The sequence below is a fragment of the Natator depressus genome, chromosome 6 (genome assembly GCF_965152275.1).
Source record: "Natator depressus isolate rNatDep1 chromosome 6, rNatDep2.hap1, whole genome shotgun sequence".
In the NCBI taxonomy this organism is placed as follows: Eukaryota; Metazoa; Chordata; order Testudines; family Cheloniidae; genus Natator; species Natator depressus.
In genome coordinates, this window is record NC_134239.1 from 14,466,714 (window position 1) to 14,484,698 (window position 17,985).

The window sequence follows — 17,985 nt, forward strand, 5'->3', positions numbered from 1 at the left end:
AGGACCTCAGTGGGTACTTAACCATCCTGAAAGTCAGCATGCTTGTTCAGGTGGCCAGGTGTGGATTTAGGAGCTGAGTTCTGATCATGTAACTCCTAAAAGCTGGTGCTGTTCCCAGACAGCCTCCAAATCTCTCCCCCTCCTGTCAGTGTGACTCCCAACAGTTTGACTGAGTCCCCTGTGCCAGGTGGGTTTGCAAATGGTGGAGGGGCCACTGGCCCCACCCTGGAAACCAGTTGTGTGTGAGGCCTGGTGAACTTGCCATGGCCTGGATGCGAGGTTACTAGAAAGAAGATGACCGCAGCCTGGACGGTTGGCTTGAGCCCCTCTGCCCTTTGTTATAACACCCTGCACTACCTACCCTGGTTACTACAGCTCAGTATTGGGAGAGCAGACCTGCCATATGGACAGTGTTGGGCAAGCTCTCCTTAGTCCCTCCTCCACATACTGGGCACTGCTGGCACGGACCCCACTATTCAAAGTGCCCAGAGAAAGGTGGTCTTGCCCAGGTGAGTGGGGCCCTGTATCAGCACAGTGATGGTGTGTTCCCCTGGGGTTTTGCCTGCTGTGCCATCAGGGGGTGCTGTCTGGGCCTGTACTGTTGATAGGTGAGGTGTTAACTCCCCTCTCTGGCCACTTTGCAGAAGCGGAAGATGGAGGAGAGCGACGAGGACACAGTGCAAGCCAAAGTCCTGCGACCCCTGCGGAGCTGCGAGGAGCCCCTGACACCCCCACCGCACTCGCCCACCTCCATGCTGCAGCTGATCCATGACCCGGCATCACCGCGGGGTGTGGTGACACGTTCATCCCCGGGGGCTGGCCCCAGTGACCACCACAGCGCAAGCAGGGATGAGCGCTTCAAGCGGCGGCAGCTGCTGCGGCTCCAGGTCACGGAGCGCACTATGGTGCGGGAGAAGGAGAACAACCCTAGTGGCAAGAAGGAGCTGTCAGAGGTGGAGAAGGCCAAGCTGCATGGCTCCTACCTCACGGTCACACTGCAGAGGCCCGCCAAAGACCTGCATGGCACTTCCATCGTGCCCAAGCTGCAGGCCATCACCGCCTCCTCCACTAATCTGCGGCACTCTCCCCGCGTGGTAGTGCGCCACTGCCCGGCCAGGACGCCCCAGCGGGCTGGGGAGGAGGAGGCAGCAGACGAGGAGGAGGCAGCAGATGAGGAGGAGGAAGAGGAAAGCGTGGAGGAGGGCGGGGCGGCCCGGCTGAATGGCAGAGGCGGCCGAGTGCAGGACGGCGAGGAGAGCTGGATGCAGCGAGAGGTGTGGATGTCCGTCTTCCGCTACCTCAGCCGCAGAGAGCTCTGCGAGTGTATGCGGGTGTGCAAGACTTGGTACAAATGGTAAGTGGGGCATGGTGCCACCCCCGCCCTCATCAAAGGCAGTGGACCCCCGCCAGCTGATTAGTACCAAATAGGAGATGACAGAGCTGGGAGGGTTGTTTCAGGGTCAGTTGCAGCCCCATCACAGCTGGTGCGTATTGGGCCCCTGGCAGAGGTGCCGTGTCCCTCTGGCTCTTGGGTGAGGTATGTTGGTGCTGGAAGTTTGCCATGCTGCTATTTGTGCCATACCTGTTCTCCCTTCAAGAAATACACTTCTCTGAATGGCTCTATTGGGCTGTGGCCAGTGGGTTGTCCTCTCCATCAGAGAGCATTTCCTGAGTTCCAGTCCCCCACATTTTTGCTAGTGCCTACAGTGACCAGTCCTGCACTCTCCTTACCTTTCCTGTGGTTGACAGTGTCCTGTGTCCACCAGCCTTCTCCTGGTGGCTTTGCAGAACTGTCTCCAGGCTGTACAAACTAACTCTCTGTGGAAGGCGCTGGGGACTGTCTCTGGGCTCTGCACTGTTGCAGTGATCTCCCATGGGGTCCTGTGTATCTCTTACCCCCTCCAGTCCCCAGTCGTGATGGGCACATCATGGATACCTGTTCCACCCAGGGGCCTTTTTCTCTCACCTCAGGCTATGTGATGGTTCTCATCAAGACAATGGAGTTACCTGTAGCTTGTGTGAGGAGAGCTGGCCACTCAGGCAGAACATGCAGCCTCCTAGCTAGTGAGGTGGGAAGCAGGGACCCGTATTTCCCTAACCCCTCAGCGACTTCAGTGCCTATGAAGGCACAAGCACACTAGATCCTACAGACCTGGAAGACACTGTTAGCTGCTAGCCCAGCATGGTCTCTCTTCCAGGCATTCCCCGGTTCTTATTGTAACCAGCAGTGCTGAGATAACCAACTGCCCTGCTGCTGGTTCCCGGGGCAGCCTAACCCCTGTTCTGAGCGTGAGCTGCATGACTGGCATCTGAAATGGCTCCTCCAGCACAAGCTGGAGTGTGTCCAGAGACAGACTGGAGCTGAAGAGCCTGCAGAAGTCTGATTAGCACAGCAAGCCCCTGGGTCCTTTGGAGCACGTTACCACTGGAGTTCCTTCATTCCCTTGGCATCCAGCAGTCTGTATCGGGTGGGGCTATGGGCTCTTCCTGTCCAACCGGCATGTCTCTCTGCATCAGGTGCTGCGACAAGAGATTGTGGACGAAGATTGACTTGAGCAGGTGCAAGTCCATCACTCCCCAGGCCCTGAGTGGCATCATCAAGAGGCAGCCGGTCAGCCTCGACCTTAGCTGGACCAATATCTCCAAAAAACAGCTCACCTGGCTTGTCAACAGGCTGCCAGGTCAGTGGGCCTTGTGCTTGGGGTGGGGTGAGGGGGCTTTTCTCTTTTGCTTTGCCCTTGGCATTACAACCCCCATGCTGAACTGCCCCTTGTCTGGTAGCCCCACCACCACTCTGAATAGCCAGCCAGCCTGTGGGTGCCATAGCCCTGTGCCCCTTGTGGATGTCAGAGGTAATCTAGGATTGTTGCCATGTTCATGTATCTTCAGGGTATCTCATGGTACCACCCACTCCCAGGAGTCCTTGTGGATCTTCCTGAGTCACACAGGGAAGCCGGCTCTAGCAGTAAGTTCCCTGTGTCCCCCAGTCCCCGGCATTGAAGAGGAGACCTCCCCACCCCTATCCTGCCAGGATGAGGTAGGAATTCGGGGTCTGTGTACATCCCATCCTGGCCTTCTCTCTCCCAGGGGTGGGCAAGAGGTGAAGTCATTGGAATGTGTTGGCGCGGGTGTGGACAAAGTGTCCTGTTGGTCTCCGATCAGAAAGGAAGCTACAGGGGTATCTTGGAGTTGAGGGCTCTCTTGACTCACTGGTTCCCCCTCTTCCCGGCAGGCCTGAAAGACCTCATCTTAGCAGGCTGTTCCTGGTCTGCAGTCTGTGCGCTCAGTACCTCCAGCTGCCCCCTTCTCAGGACCCTCGATCTTCGGTGGGCAGTAGGAATCAAGGACCCTCAGATCCGGGACTTGCTCACACCTCCCACAGACAAACCCAGTATGTTGGTTCCTGGGTCATACAAGGGTGGGCGATGTGGTTGCGCAAGGAAGGCCTGTGTTCAGGTGGGCAGGGGTTGTAGTTACCAAGAAGAATCTCCAGGGGGCAGTGTTCAGGGAATGGGGTGGGAGCTGTGGTTGCCATGGGGTGGGGGTATTTCCTCAGGGATCTGTATTTCTGGGGGCGAGATGAGGGATGTGGTCTCCAGGTAGTGTTGCAGGGTGATTGGGCTGCACTTATTTATTAGAAGTTCACGTCTTGGTGCAGGTGATGAAGTGGGAGGTGCTGGCATGTAGCAGATGGCAATGCATCTAGGGGTGGCCATGACATGATTGTTTCCCACGCACCTCGGCAGGTCAAGACAATCGCAGCAAACTCCGTAACATGACAGACTTCCGGCTAGCTGGTCTGGACATCACCGATGCCACGCTCCGGCTCATCATCCGCCATATGCCCCTGCTCTCACGACTCGACCTTAGTCACTGCAGCCACCTTACGGACCAGTCGGCCAACCTCCTAACGGCCGTGGGGTCTTCCACACGCAACTCGCTCACAGAGATCAACATGGCAGGTGCCTGCAACCTCTGCACCCCTCCACTGGCACCTTGTGTGGTGCCAGACAGGGCCACTGCTCTGCCTTCATTTACCCTCGCTTCGGATGGGTTCCATGCTGCTGGGGGACAGTGGCGGGATGGGGGTTAGTTTCCATGTTGGCTCAGTTGTGGCCTTTGGCACAGCCCTTCTCCAGAGGGATGAGTGAGCTGTGGGTCTTGGACAATACCTGGCAGCTAGGAATCTGCTCCCAAGGCTGAATGAAGGGGGTGGGCTTGTATCTGCAGTGCCCCAGATGTTCCTCAGCATCTGCTGCAGGGTTGTCCTCTGAAATCAACACACTTTCCTTTTAAACACATTCAGTCGATAGCCCTTATGGCGAGTGGGGAAGTGCTCAGACGGATGAAAACCTTCATTCCACGTGAGAGCGAGATCAAAACTGTTTCATAACTGAGACTGTCCGAGCTGCCCAGATGCCAGTCAGCCCTGCTTCCAGGCTCCCTGGCATATAGCCAGGACCCCCAGCTTGAGCTGGGGCTACAAGGGTTGTGCCAGGCTCCCAGTTCTGTGGCAGCTGACCCAGCAGGTGGGGGCAAGCAGGCGAGATGGCTGGGAATCAGGCAGGCTTCCACTGTAAGAGTGGATGAAGTGAACACATCCCCATGGAACATTTTGATTTTGTGAAGTCCAGCCTTTTCTGACACACATTGACAATTTCCAGCCAGCTCTACATTCCAGACCCAAGGGTTCCCTTAGCTACCAGAACTCACCATCTTCCTCTTGAAAGTTGCAGGGTGAATGGTAGAGACCCAGTCCATGGCAGGTGGAAAAGATTAAAATTTAGGGGATGCTTAGATGGAGTTTGTCATCAGATTAAATTCCCCAGGGGGTGCTGGTTTGGATATTCATGGAGCTATGGGGCAGGGGCAGATGTTAGCGGGGGGGGGGGGGGGGGGGGGCTTGCTGTGCTGACTGGGATATTTGGGGGATATTGCTCTGGCAGGGATGTTTTCATATTGAGTATAAACCTCAATGTATTTTTCCATTCCTCTAAACTACCCCATGTTCCCAGCTGGCTGCCCCAAGCCTCCTGCCAAACTTGTCCCAGCTTCTTGTGGGGTGTGCAGGGCTATGCGTGGCATGGTGGGGTACTGCATGCTCTGCTGTAACCCCTTCCTCCTCTTCTGCTCAGGTTGCAATAAGCTGACAGACCAGTCACTGCTGTACCTGCGGCGCATCTCCAACCTCACCCTGATTGACCTGCGAGGCTGCAAGCAGATTACCCGCAAGGCCTGCGAGCATTTCATCTCAGACCTGTCCATCAGCAGCCTCTACTGCCTGTCCGACGAGAAGCTGATCCAGAAAATCAGCTAGAGACCAACCCCAGGCAGACTGAGGAGAAGGAAAGATCCCACCCCATCCCTCTCGGAGAGGCGCTCCTCCTCCCCAGCCCTGTCCTGCTGTGAGGCCAACATCATGCACTCCTCCATCACCCACCTCCACAGGCAGGGCAGTGGCCAGCCCCACTCCACTGGGTCTCCTCCTCCTCCTCTTCCTGGGACTTCGGCAGGGGAAGGGGGTCCTGCCAGGCTGACCCATAGCTGAGGAGGAATGGGCTGTGGCCAGGGGAGCTTGTTCTGGAGCCTGGCTGCTGTTAGTCTGAGGTTGTGCAGAGGTATCCGCGCAGGGAAACGTGCCCCTCTTTTCTCCCTGCCTTGGCACCCCAAAACAGATTTCACTTCCTACTCAGCATGGGCAAGGGGAGTGTCCTCCCCCTGGAAAAGTGATTGGAGCTGGATGGTATGAAACAAGCGTGCCTGGTCTCTCCAGTAGCACCGTCACGTGTGGCTATTGGACCTGTACTTGGCACACATGCCACAGCTCTGCCCCCTGAGCTTTTCCTCCTCTTGGCCTTGTGTCACTAAAGTGACTGGGGTTTGCCTCCTGCAGCTTGTATGTAGAGGGCAAGAGCCCCATGGCAATGGGTTCTCAAGGCTAGGTGTCTCCCATGGCTAGCCAAGCTTCCACTCCAGAGCAGCGCTAGCCTGCTCAGAGCACCATCTATCCACACCCCCATGAGGATGAGTGTCCAGCCCTTCTGGAAGGGCTGGGGGTGGGTGTCTGCAGAGGCCAGGTCCATCAGAGCTCAGGGAGGACTCAAAAGGTTTCCAGAGGGGTTTCTAGATCCTGCACAGGGTGGGCTACATGCTCTCCCCACCCCCTGGGACAGGCTAGTATCACTGAGCACTCTTGGGATGCTGCGACCAGAGGAGAGGATCCTTCCCCATCTTGTCACCCAGCGTGTAGCTGTCGGCTCTCGACCTGGGAGATGTGGAGGGGGGCATGAAAGTCCCTGTCCCCCTACCCCTTTAGCTGCCACTTTTCCTTTGCAATGAATGGTCGGTCCAAAGAACCCTCTCTCTTGGGCAGCAGAGAGCTTTTTGCACTTTAAAAAGAAAGGTTGGAATCTTATTTTGGGTCATTTATTTCCCCTCCTCCCCAAAAGTGACTGGACGCTCCCCTGACTGACTGAGCTTGTCGATGTTTAATGCACAGTTTGCACTCTGCTCTCTTCCTGCCCCCCAAATCCCCTCCTTCTAAGCATACTGATAGCACAAAACCAGCCTGCCACATGTTCCCCCAGCCCCTCTCCAGCCTTACAGGGGAAAAAGGAACTCTAAGCAGCAGGGAAAAGGGGGAGGGACGAGCGGTTGTGAAACCTCAAAGGAGAATCGACCAGATGCACCCTCACTGCTTCAAAAGCAATAAGGGAGGCAGAAGCAGCTGTCACCCTTCCAGCTCTCCCCACAGCCTGCCGGCTCCGAATTCTCTGGCACCAATGACTTCTGCTGCTGCAGTGTTGGCTGGGGGTGGGGGGTGTCTTTTTTGTTTAGATCCACTGAATCCCCAGTGGAGGGCTCAGGTCCTGTGCTCCCCCTTCCCTTCCCCCCCCCCGCTCCCCCTCCCCTCTGCCTCCATATCGTGAGCCTGCTTGCTTGCTGACTGGAACATGCAAGTGTGATGAATTCCGCAGTGCCTCGGTACATGGGAGTTTTGCTACAATGGATTAAGAGTTTTGGGTGGGGGAGCCCACTTTGTTATCACTGACCTAGGAGTGGAAGCTTTCTGCCATTTTGTTTTTGGTTACTCCTGTGGAAAACAGAAGAATCAAACTACTTATTTTTTTGTTTTTTTTAAAGAAAGGCAGGGGAAGCTATACACAGGAGATATACGTGCATCTGACCTGGGGGACACTCTGGGCCCAAGGATTTTTGGGCTGGCTTTTCATTTTCAGTTTGAAAAATAAAAGCATCTTAGCTACTGTCACATATGCATTCAGCGCTGAGCAACAGCGGACCAATGAGCCAGGGTGTCCATGGTAGGCAGGAGGAGGAGTCGAGCTGATTGGGTGGAGGAAGTGGTCAGTCTTTTAACTTCGCTGTCCCACAGCCTTCTGAGACACAGCCTTCCACTAAGTCTGTGGCTTCAGAGACTTAAAAAATTAAAATAAAGGTGTGATACTCGTTCCTGTCGCTGGCCACCACCTTGGAGGGCAAGGGATGAAAATCCACAAAGGAAAGAAGAAAGAAAAAAATATATATATATGAAATCACTTAGTGATTTAAAAAAAAACAACAACCCTGCTCCCTAAATAAAACTCCCTGAAGAAAGTCACTATTGGTTTAAAGGGTTTTGGTTGTGTTTTCGTGTTTTGTTTTTTTCCCCCCAGAGAAATATTGTAAATATATATTTTTTGTTGGCAATTTAGAGTCCATCTCCAACATTTGTGCTTTAAAATTAAATGTAAGCATTAAGGGTAAAAGAAAACAAGTCTTATGCTGTTTGGGTTGGGGGTTATTATTTGGGGGCAAAGGGAGGGGGAGCTAGTTGGAATTTTTTTGTTTTTATTTTCTCTTCTAAGCATTCTCCAATACTGGTTTTAGAGAGAATCTTTGCTCATAACCTATTACCACATGAACAGGAGAGACATTTGTGGGGGAGGGAGGGGAAGATACCAGCCTCTGAAGGGAAATATTTTGTTTCTTGGGGGTGGATTTTTGGAATAAAAGTTTAAAGAAAACACTGTCAGGTCTGCATGTTTTTTGTGTGGGAGTTGGACGTCCCCAGAGAGGGAGGTGAACTCAAGTTGATGGTACCACTCAGTTTCCTAGTTTCACTGCCGTCATCGTGCGACCCCTCCAGTGACCAGAAGAGTATAACAATCCTACCAGGCAATTTATTGTGCATATTTAGCTCTTCCTATTTCAGTTAATGGTGTTTCCCTTGTCAGACCCTTGCTAGTTCTCTGATTAGACAGTCTTCAGACCAATATTTTCTGTTGGAAAAAACGATGGTATAGAGATCCTGCAACTCTTCAGGCTCTTGTAAAGTAAAAGATGAAGCACCCGCTATGCATGTTCTGTTGGATGTCATCTTTTGACTCATGTAGGCCCCTCTAATGCCATAAGTCCGTTGGGAGGCTCAGTACACTGTGTCCTTTCCCAGGCTCCTTCGTAGCTTTGGGTTTTACTGAAGAGAAGCCTTTCTGAAACTTGCTTGATCGGGTTTTTAGCAGAGAAGCAAAAGCTTTTCAGACCAGCTGCAGTCACTATATATAAACAGCCATTGAAGTGGGGAAGTGCTTTGAGAGGCTCAGTGGAAGGAACTAGAGAATTCAATTTCACTCCACTTTGCTTGCACCGTTCATGCTCTTTGTGGGCATTGGGTTCCCAAGGTGTTTGTAATTTAGGGCTTCTATCCTGTTCTCTGCCTGTGGCGCATAATAGTGTAGTTTTCTGAAGGCTGTAATAAATGGGCTGGATGATATTTATTTAGCCTGTGATATACAAGAGGTCAAACTATATGATATGGGTGGTACATTCTGGTCTTAATCGCTCTGCATGCAGAAGTTATTCTGGAATCAGGTATGGTGCCTCTGCGTATCCTGCAGTGATCTCTGCTACCATGCAATATTGCGAACTCCATCTAAGTTCTCGGCTTGCACCCTAAGCATCATTCAGAGGTACTGTTGCCCTCGTTTCTCCATCTCCACTGGAGAGGTGGGCTATTGGCTGATGATGTACTGCTCAACTGTCTTTGCCTTTCCTAACTGGTGTATTGCACCAACTTAGCATCATCTGCCCATTGAATTTAACAGTGAGTATAATTAACCATTAACAATTTACCAAGGGCTGTGCTGGATTCTCCATGACTGGTCATTTTAAAATCAAGATTGGATGTTTTTTCTCTGCTGTAGCTCAAACCAGAGTTATTCTGGGGTAGTTCTCTAGGCTCTTATACAGGAGGTCAGACTAGATGACAACAGTGGTCCCTTCTGCCCTTAGATCTGTGACTGGACTTAAACCAGACCTAACTGTGTGGCCATACAATCATGTTAATACCTAAGTATTTGGAATGACTTTCAAATGACCTTGGAACAAAAAGTTGGGGTATACTGATGAGACACAGTTGGGAGGCATTGTCAATACAACAGAAGACTGCAATATTGTACGGGAAGAAGTGGATGACCTTGAGGACTGGAGCAATAGAAATGGGATGAAATTTAATAGTACAAAGTTCAGGATCATGCACTTAGACACTAATGAAATTGCTATAAGCTCAGGGCTTCTCTGTTGGAAATGGCCGAAGGAGAAAGGCCTAGGTGTATAGCTGATCGTGGAATGACTGAGCCAACTGTATGATGTGGCTGCGAAAAAGGAAAATGTGATTGTAGGATGAATCAGGAGAGGTATTTCCAGTAGAAAGAGGGAAGTATTAATACCACTTTCGGAGGCAGGGGTAAGACCTCTGAAATACTGCACCCAGATGTGGTCATGCAGGTTCAAGACCAATGAATTCAAACTGGACCAGGTGCAGAGCAGTGCTGCTAGCATGATTACGGGTGTGGCTTACAAGAGGAGACTGAAGAGCTTGGCTATTTCGCCCGATAAAACAAAGGCGGGGGAGGGGGATCTGATTGCTCTCTCTGAATACATCGGGGTTGTAAACGCCAGTGAGGGAGAAGAGCTGTTGAAGCTAATGGCACAAAAGCAAATAGGGATAAACTGGCCATGAACAAAGTTAGGCTGGAAATTAGGAGCTTTGTAACCATCAGAGCAGTGAGATTCCAGGATGGCCTCCTCCTAGCGGGGATTGGGAAGAGGGGGAACAACTTGACTTATTTTTAAAATTGAGCTTGATCAATTTATGGAGTATATGACAGGGCTGCCTGTGATTGCAGGGAACCAGAATTGATGACCTGGGGTGGCCCTTCCACTCCTGTGTCCTACACTCAACTGAAACCCAACTTTTCCCATCTGCTCCTTTCATTCAATCACTTTGGGGTTTGCATATAAAAAGCAAACAAGTGACTCTGACTCAGTGTCTGACTGCTGCTGCTTGGTTCCGTGAGCTTGTCACAGATTTATTTCCATCCTCTTAACATCTGTTTCATTCAAGCTTTCTGGCTAAGATCATGTCCAAACTTTCCTTCCAACCCTTTGTCTCCCCATGCTCCTGACATCCTGAAAAACAAGCTTTTTTGCCTTAATCTTTCTTGCCTGGGCTTAGACAGGGCTAACTTGAAAGCTAGCTTGAAATCTCACTGTCCATTGCACCCATCTGTATGTTAAGACTGACTTGTCTAACAGCACAGTGGACCAAAACATGTTAGTGATGGCTGCAGGCCTAGATTCCCTATATTTCCACCGCTCCCTTCAATGAGGGATTGAAAAATGAGAATTCGCCAACCCATCCCAAAAACAACAAGGAGTCCGGTGGCACCTTAAAGATTAACAGATTTATTTGGGCATAAGCTTTCGTGGGCTAGAACCCACTTCATCCCATCCCATCATGATCATTTATTGAGGTCTTACAACCCCAGTCATGGACCAGGACTCAGGGCGCTAGGTGCTGTACAAACACAACAAAAAGATGGTCCTTTCCCCAGAGTCTACAGTCTAACTCATCACTCATGTACCAATGTACAGGGGATGGTTTTAGTAGTCTTCCTCCCTCCCCCTTTTTAATACCTGTTTTAATGTTAGAGTTCTAGATAGTGAATATCTAGCTGTACATGCTTTTCCAGACAGCTTCTGTCCCAAGGAGCCCTTGGCCAGTAGCATCTTCTCTTTGGAAGCTTCCAGTTCCATGTTCTGAATGCCAAGGCAAGCGCAGACTGGCTGTATGACAGTAGTGCCTGGAGGGGCCCCTTTGCATGATGCGCTGCAGATACACACTGCGACAGTCCCTCCCCAAAGAGCTCAGTCGGAATAGGCAAAGCCAAGAGAGGGAAAGCAGGCCCAGCGATGGCAAAGGACAAAGGAATGCTGTTCGAAAGTCAATGGGATTTAGAGTATGAGGTATCTAAATCACCTTGGAAAAGGAGATAGGGTCCGGAGTCACTTGCCACTTCTGAAAACATTGCCTTTGGTCAGCGTCATCTGCTAGGGCAGTATGCAGTGCCAATCCATGGGGTCATCTGCACTCTCGCTCTCTCATAACTTGAACTCTGCGTCTTGTTCCTTATTTTTTTTCAAGGGAAGTTGTCGTCTGTGCCTTGATCACGGTGACTCTTCGTATTCCCCTGCCACTGGCTCCAGATCACCCCCCTTAGAATCAAGTGTGCTAAATGCAAAGACACTCTTGTTGACTATTCGACTGCTGATTGCAACCTGGGAATAGAAGCTGGGGAGTAAAAGGCCTATTGGGAATCCCGTGAAGCTATCTGAATGATAGAAATGGAGCTGTCCTTCCTGGCCCTGTGCAAACCAGTGGGGAAATAGGATGCTCTGCCTGTCTGGACACCTTGCTAGAAACACAGTTAGGAAGATGTGCATGAATTTGAAGAGAGGAGACAGCTGTAAACAACTCAGTGGGCACTAGCCACCTCTGAGCTAAAAGTGGATCCACTTCATGAAACTGCCATTGCTCAGACCTTTCCCTGCAGAGACATTTACTCTGTCAATGGAGGTGTAACCCTTTTTCCACCCCATAGGTAAGGTATAGGTATAAGGAAATTGATCAGAGTGAAACTGATGGGCTTCCTGCATGGGAGCTGCTCTTTCCCAAAATGGCCAGGTGATGGCAGTGTAACCCTGGCAATGAGAAAAGGAGCTGGGTGTGTAGATCCCTTTTGAGAACTGTTGCAACCCCACTCACTGATGAATGGGGGAACTTTTTCTGCCTAGCTAACAGCAAATGAAGGAGATAAACCCAGGGGCTGCCAGACAGGAATAGGCCACCCCTGCTGTGCTTCCGGCTTCTGCTAGTGGCCTGATTGCACACTGTGCAGCACAATTTCAGGCCATAGGAGACTCACCTATGGGGATGCCAGTTTCCTCTTGGATGCCATTTCCCCACCCTACTACGTGGTCCCTTTTGGAGGAGTGCGGGCTCTTCCCCATCCCCTGGCGCCTGTGCCACAGCCCCTCGTGCTTCTGCTTTCCGCTGCTCAGAAACCCAGGCCATGTTCCTGCTCCCTGCCATGTCTTGCTGCCTGGACCCTTTCATGTGGCCTGTGCCCTGCTGGAGCTTCTCCCCTGGTGTCCTTCACTCATGCCGCCACCTCAGCTTCACATCTTGCCAGGCTCTGCCCTGGTTCCTCCTTTTGATCCCTCCCCCTGCAGAGCAGGGAAGGGTGGGAGGGAAAATTTTTCCTTTCACTTTCTCTGCCCTGCAAACTCAATTTAGAAGCCTGCACTGCTGTCCCACCCTGGCTCCCTTTAATTTCTCCTCCACCTTCCCTAGTTTGCCCCACAACCCAGTTCCTGACGGGTGTTCTTTTCCCCCTGCCCCCGTTCCTGGGGTCTCTGCCTGCCACAGGAGTCTCCTATCACCTACCTTCTGGCTGAGATTTCCCCAAGTGACTCTTCTGGGTGCCCTTTTAAAGAAACTTGATTTGTGGGTGTTCAGCTGGGGGGAGGGGGATCTGAAATTAATCCCAGTCCCTTGAAAGTGTCTCAAATAGGTCACCCCAAGTCACCTTCAAACCTTTGGCCATCAACCCGACTCTAGCAATGGGGTCTTGGCAGGCCCAGCAGGAGATGAGTCATGACCTGCCTTTCTATCCACAGAACACACTGCTCTTTCCTTTGCGCTTTGCTTTGCCTTTAATGGAGCTGAGCCATTTAAGCCCAGATCTTTGAAGGGTTTTAGGCTGCTAACTTCCTCCTGAAATGAATACAGTAAGTGCCTAAATACCTTTTAAGAAGCTGGGTCCTGGAGACCTCACCAACTTCTGGAGACCCTCCGAAACATGCACTGGCTTCGGAACAAAGAGCGAAGGGCTACAAAGGCAGATGAAGTCATTCAACTTGCTGCCCCCTGTTCCCTCCCACTCAGGAGCCGTGCCTCAAAAAGTGGTGCAGTTGAGTTGGCCGTATCAGACAGACAATTATGAAGAGCAAAAGCCCCATCCTAGAAGTGACCTAAAGAATCAAAATGGCCAGACTCTCTGGATGGCAGAAAGCAACATGTCTGGTGCCAAGAATTCCCAGCAGCCCGACAGCCCGAATTCCCAGGTGATGGAGCAATTCTGCAGCTTAAAGAGCAACCTGGAGACAACTGCAACAGTGATGATGATGGTGAAATTGCGCTAGAGTCAAACCTGAGTTATTGGGGTCATTACAGGAGTAACCGGGTGCTGAGGGAGTTGGCTGACGTGATTGCAGATCCATTGGCCATTATCTTTGAAAATTTGTGGCAATTGGGGGAGGTCCCAGATGATTGGAAAAAGGCTAATATAGTGCCCATATTTTAAAAAGGGAAGAAGGAGAACCAAGGGAACTACAGACTCTCTTCAGTTCCTGGCAAAATCATGGAGCACATCCTCAAGGAATCCATTTTGAAGCACTTGGAGGAGAGGAAGGTGATCAGGAACAGTCAACATGGATTAACCAAGGGCAAGTTATGCCTGATCAACCTGATTGCCTTCTGTGATGAGATAACTGGCTGTGTAGATATGGGGAAAGCGGTGGATGTGATATATCTTGACTTTATCAAAAACTTTGCTAAGTCTCCCACAGTATTCTTGCCAGCAAGTTAAAGAAGTATGGACTATAAGGTGAATAGAAAGCTAGCTAGATTGTCGGGCTCAACGGGTAGTGATCAACGGCTCAATGTCTAGTTGGCAGCCGGTATCATGTGGAGTGCCCCAGAGGTTGGTCCTGGGGCCAGTTTTGTTCAACATCTTTATTAATGATCTGGATGATGGTATGAATTGCACCCTCAGCAAGTTTGAAGATGACACTAAGGGTGGGGAAAGAGGTAGATATGCTGGAGGGTAGGGATAGGGTCCAGAGTGACCTAGACAAATTGGAGGATTGGGCCAAAAGAAATCTGATGAGGTTCAACAAGGACAAGTGCAGAGTCCTGCACTTAGGAAGGAAGAATCCTATGCACCGCTACAGGCTGGGGACTGACTGGCTAAGCAGCAGTTCTTCAGAAAAGGACCTGGGGATTACAGTGGACTAGAATCTGGCTATGAGTCAGCAGTGTGCCCTTGTTGCCGAGAAGCCATAAGGCATATTGGGCTGTATAAGTAGGAGCATTGCCAGCAGATCGGGGGAAGCGATTATTCCCCTCTATTTGGCACTCGTGAGGCCAGACCTGGAGTATTGTGTCCAGTTTTGGTCCCCCCACTACAGAAGGGATGTGGGAAAAATTGGAGAGAGTCCAGCAGAGGGCAACAAAAATGATTAGGGGGCTGGGGCACATGACTTACGCGGAGAGGCTGAGGGAACTGGGGTTATTTAGTCTACAGAAGAGAAGAGTGAGGGGGGATTTTGATAGCAGCCTTCAACTACCTGAAGGGGAGTTCCAAAGAGGATGGAGCTCAGCTGTTCTCAGTGGTGGCAGATGACACAACAAGAAGCAATGGTCTCAAGTTGCAGTAGGGGAGGTCTAGGTTGGATATTAGAAACACTATTTCACTAACAGGGTTGTGAAGCACTGGAATGGGTTCCCTAGGGAGGTGGTGGAATCTCCATCCTTAGAGGTTTTTTAAGGCCCGGTTTGACAAAGCCCTGGCTGGGATGATTTAGTTGGTGTTGGTCCTACTTTGAGCAGGGGATTGGACTAGATGACCTTCTGAGGTCTCTTCCAACCCTAATATTCTATGACTGGCTCTGACATGTGCTCTGCAGGATGTCACATTGGAAGATCTAATGGTCCCCTTTGGCCTTGGAATCTGAGACTAGAAGAGGAAATGTTCGAAGGGTGACAGGATTCCTTGAGGGCACTGAGTCCTCTGAGTAGAGGTAATCTGGACCTGGTGGAAGCCTTAAAACTGAACAGGCTTTTAGTGCCTTGGGAATCCCTCTCCCCTGAGAGTTAGAACTTGGCTTCAGGAGAAAATTGCAGCCTTTTAACGTACTGCATCAATTTAAACTAGGGCTAATCCCTGCAAGAAGAGGCTTTCCCTTTTGGTTTACCCAGGCTCCGATCAGCTTAGTTTAAGTCAATAAGGAACCAGTTTAAACTAATCTCCAATAAGCCATTCTTAAACTGAAAAGAACTGCTTTCCCCTAAAAGCTCCTGGTGATATCTGGCATGCCCTGAGCAGGTATAACACCTCCAGCTAGGCTCATGCCCAGTTTGTTTCTGGTTTGGATACATCACCTGTCCTTCTCAATGGAAACATCCACACGCTGAGTTTTGTTTCCTTGGTGCTGGATAAGATGCTACTATTGGTGGCTGGGTTCACGAAAATAATCCCACATTGATGAGCCACGTTGTCACACGTATTTGTGTTTATCATTCTGATCTACATCATGCAATGTCCCAGGCACCTGCCAATGGGTCTTGTTTGGAAAGGAAAATTAAACATTCCCACAGACACCATTCCTCCACCCTGCCAAGAGTTTAAGCATACAAACAAGTTCTCTGTGTGTGGGTTTGTGCACAAATCCGGGTCCATTGCTGGGTCTCCTAGGTGCTACCACAATGCAGATAAAACGTGCTTAATTTTAAAGCAATGAGCTTCCACTGTCCTTAAAGTTAAGCAGGTGCTTAAGTGCCTTGTTGGATCGGGGCCATAAGGGTTGAGGTGGGTTAGTTCAGGGGAAGATTGCTGTCATAAATATAAAGGGAAGGGTAAACACCTTTAAATCCCTCCTGGCCAGAGGCAAAACCCTTTCACCTCTAAAGGGTTAAGAAGCTAAGATAACCTTGCTGGCACCTGACCAAAATGACCAATGAGGAGACAAGATACTTTCAAAGCTGGGGGTGGGGGAGAAACAAAGGGTGTCTGTCTGTGTGATGCTTTTGCCGGGACCAGAGCAGGAATGCAGGCCAGAACTCCTGTAAAGAGTTAGTAAGCAATCTAGTTAGATATGCGTTAGATTCTGTTTTGTTTAAATGGCTGATAAAATAAGTTGTGCTGAATGGAATGTATATTCCTCTTTTTGTGTCTTTTTGTACCTTAAGGTTTTGCCTAGAGGGATTCTCTGTATTTTGAATCTGATTACCCTGTAAGGTATTTACCATCCTGATTTTACAGAGGTGATTCTTTTACTTCAATTAAAATTCTTCTTTTAAGAACCTGATTGTTTTTTTCATTGTTCTTAAGATCCAAGGGTTTGGGTCTGCGTTCACCTATTCAAATTGGTGAGGATTTTTATCAAGCCTTCCTCAGGAAAGGGGGTGTAGTGTTTGGGGGGGAGACGTTTCCAAGTGGGCACTTCCCCTGTTCTTTGTGTAACACCTTGGTGGTGGCAGCGTTTAACCTAAGCTGGTAAGAATAAGCTTAGTGGGTCTTTCATGCAGGTCCCCACATCTGTACCCTACAGTTCAGAGTGGGGAAGGAACCTTGACAATTGCCCACCCTTGCTTCTAAGGAAACCCAGAGACCGCTGGCGGTGCTGGGCATACAACAAACATAGTTGCCCTTAGATGGAGGATTGGAGTCCAGCCATCAGGCTTTGAGAGCCTGCCCCAGACCCTCAGCCTGGTCCATGCATCGTCCTAGCAAACGCTCAGCACCCATCAGATTATTGAGGGTGCAACCTTATTGCCTTTGAGGGAATTGCACCATCTCTAAAACAGACCTTCTGCCTGGAGGTGTTATCCACCACCCCGAGGGCCATGGATGGGTGCATGTTTGCCTGCCAAGCTCTGGATCTTGCAGTAGACACATGATGTAGAGATGTGGTGTCTGGCATTATACTACACCACTCGAAGCTGCCTGCTGTACCCGCGGTGTGGGCCAAGTGGCCCATCTCCCTTCAGTGAAGGTTTGCATGGGGGCAGAGCAGATGATGATCTGGAGAAGGTAGAAGAGGGTAGGGCCTGGGGTCTTTGCCCCATTGAAGTCCATGGCAAAACTCCCATTGATTTCAGTAAGAGTTACCCAGGTCCACAGCCCGTTTTCCAGCCAGAGGAGAAGGAACCCATCCTGGCAATCTTCTTGGTTCCAGAAACAAAACCCTCCTTCTGGCTCCTTTGCACCCTTGAGCCAGCCCCATCCAGCCTCGTCTGCTGTACCAACTGTAGAGGAGACAGAGGGCAGGGAGAGATGCTTTGGCCTCCTGATTCTCCTGCTGGCCCATCCTTGGATCTGATGGGTTGTCCAGGAGCCCCATCCCACTCTGCATCCCCTGTCCTTTCTCTCCCTTTTGGAGGCTCTCCAGTCTTTTTCCTTGATGTGTGGGGCCTCTGCAGACCATTGAGTTCAGTCTGGAGACCTGATCCAGATCCGTCTCATCCCCCTCGCCTGCCCTTTCTCAGGGAATCCTCCCCTCACCCTGCTCAGAGCAGACCTGGGTTCCTCGTTCAGGGTGAGTGCTGGAGAGGAGATTCCAGCAGCCTGGAGGGGAAAGCTGCTCCCGAGAGAGACTCCTTCCCCCAGCAGGTGACATTCACCCCTCCCCAGATTTTCAAGTCAGAAGGGACTGTGGAGACCTGACTTCCTGCATAACCCAGGCCAGACACCATCTTACAGGGATCTTTCCCCCCAGAGCAGTAACTTCTGGTGGAGCCAGAGCATGTCCTTGAGCAAACTCCTAAACTTGCAAGGTTCCACATTCTGATTCTGGATTCCACAC

At 50.7% G+C, this 17,985-nt stretch overlaps 1 protein-coding gene across 6 annotated transcripts in view; it reads left to right on the forward strand.

The window, feature by feature from the left end:
- Window positions 1-6,881, forward strand: part of KDM2A (lysine demethylase 2A) — a 79,862-nt gene extending 72,981 nt beyond the window's left edge. For 4 of the 6 annotated variants that reach the window (XM_074954553.1, XM_074954549.1, XM_074954552.1 and 1 more), the window contains 5 exons: window positions 645-1,354; window positions 2,518-2,681; window positions 3,233-3,391; window positions 3,747-3,962; window positions 5,136-6,880. In XM_074954553.1, the coding sequence (XP_074810654.1) occupies window positions 645-1,354; window positions 2,518-2,681; window positions 3,233-3,391; window positions 3,747-3,962; window positions 5,136-5,317 (1,431 nt within the window). In that variant the 3' untranslated portion in view covers window positions 5,318-6,880. Of the gene's footprint in view, window positions 1-644; window positions 1,355-2,517; window positions 2,682-3,232; window positions 3,392-3,746; window positions 3,963-5,135 lie in introns of all 6 variants that reach the window. The other 2 variants (XM_074954548.1, XM_074954555.1) reach the window with 2 other exon arrangements.
- Window positions 6,882-17,985: the final 11,104 nt, after the last annotated feature.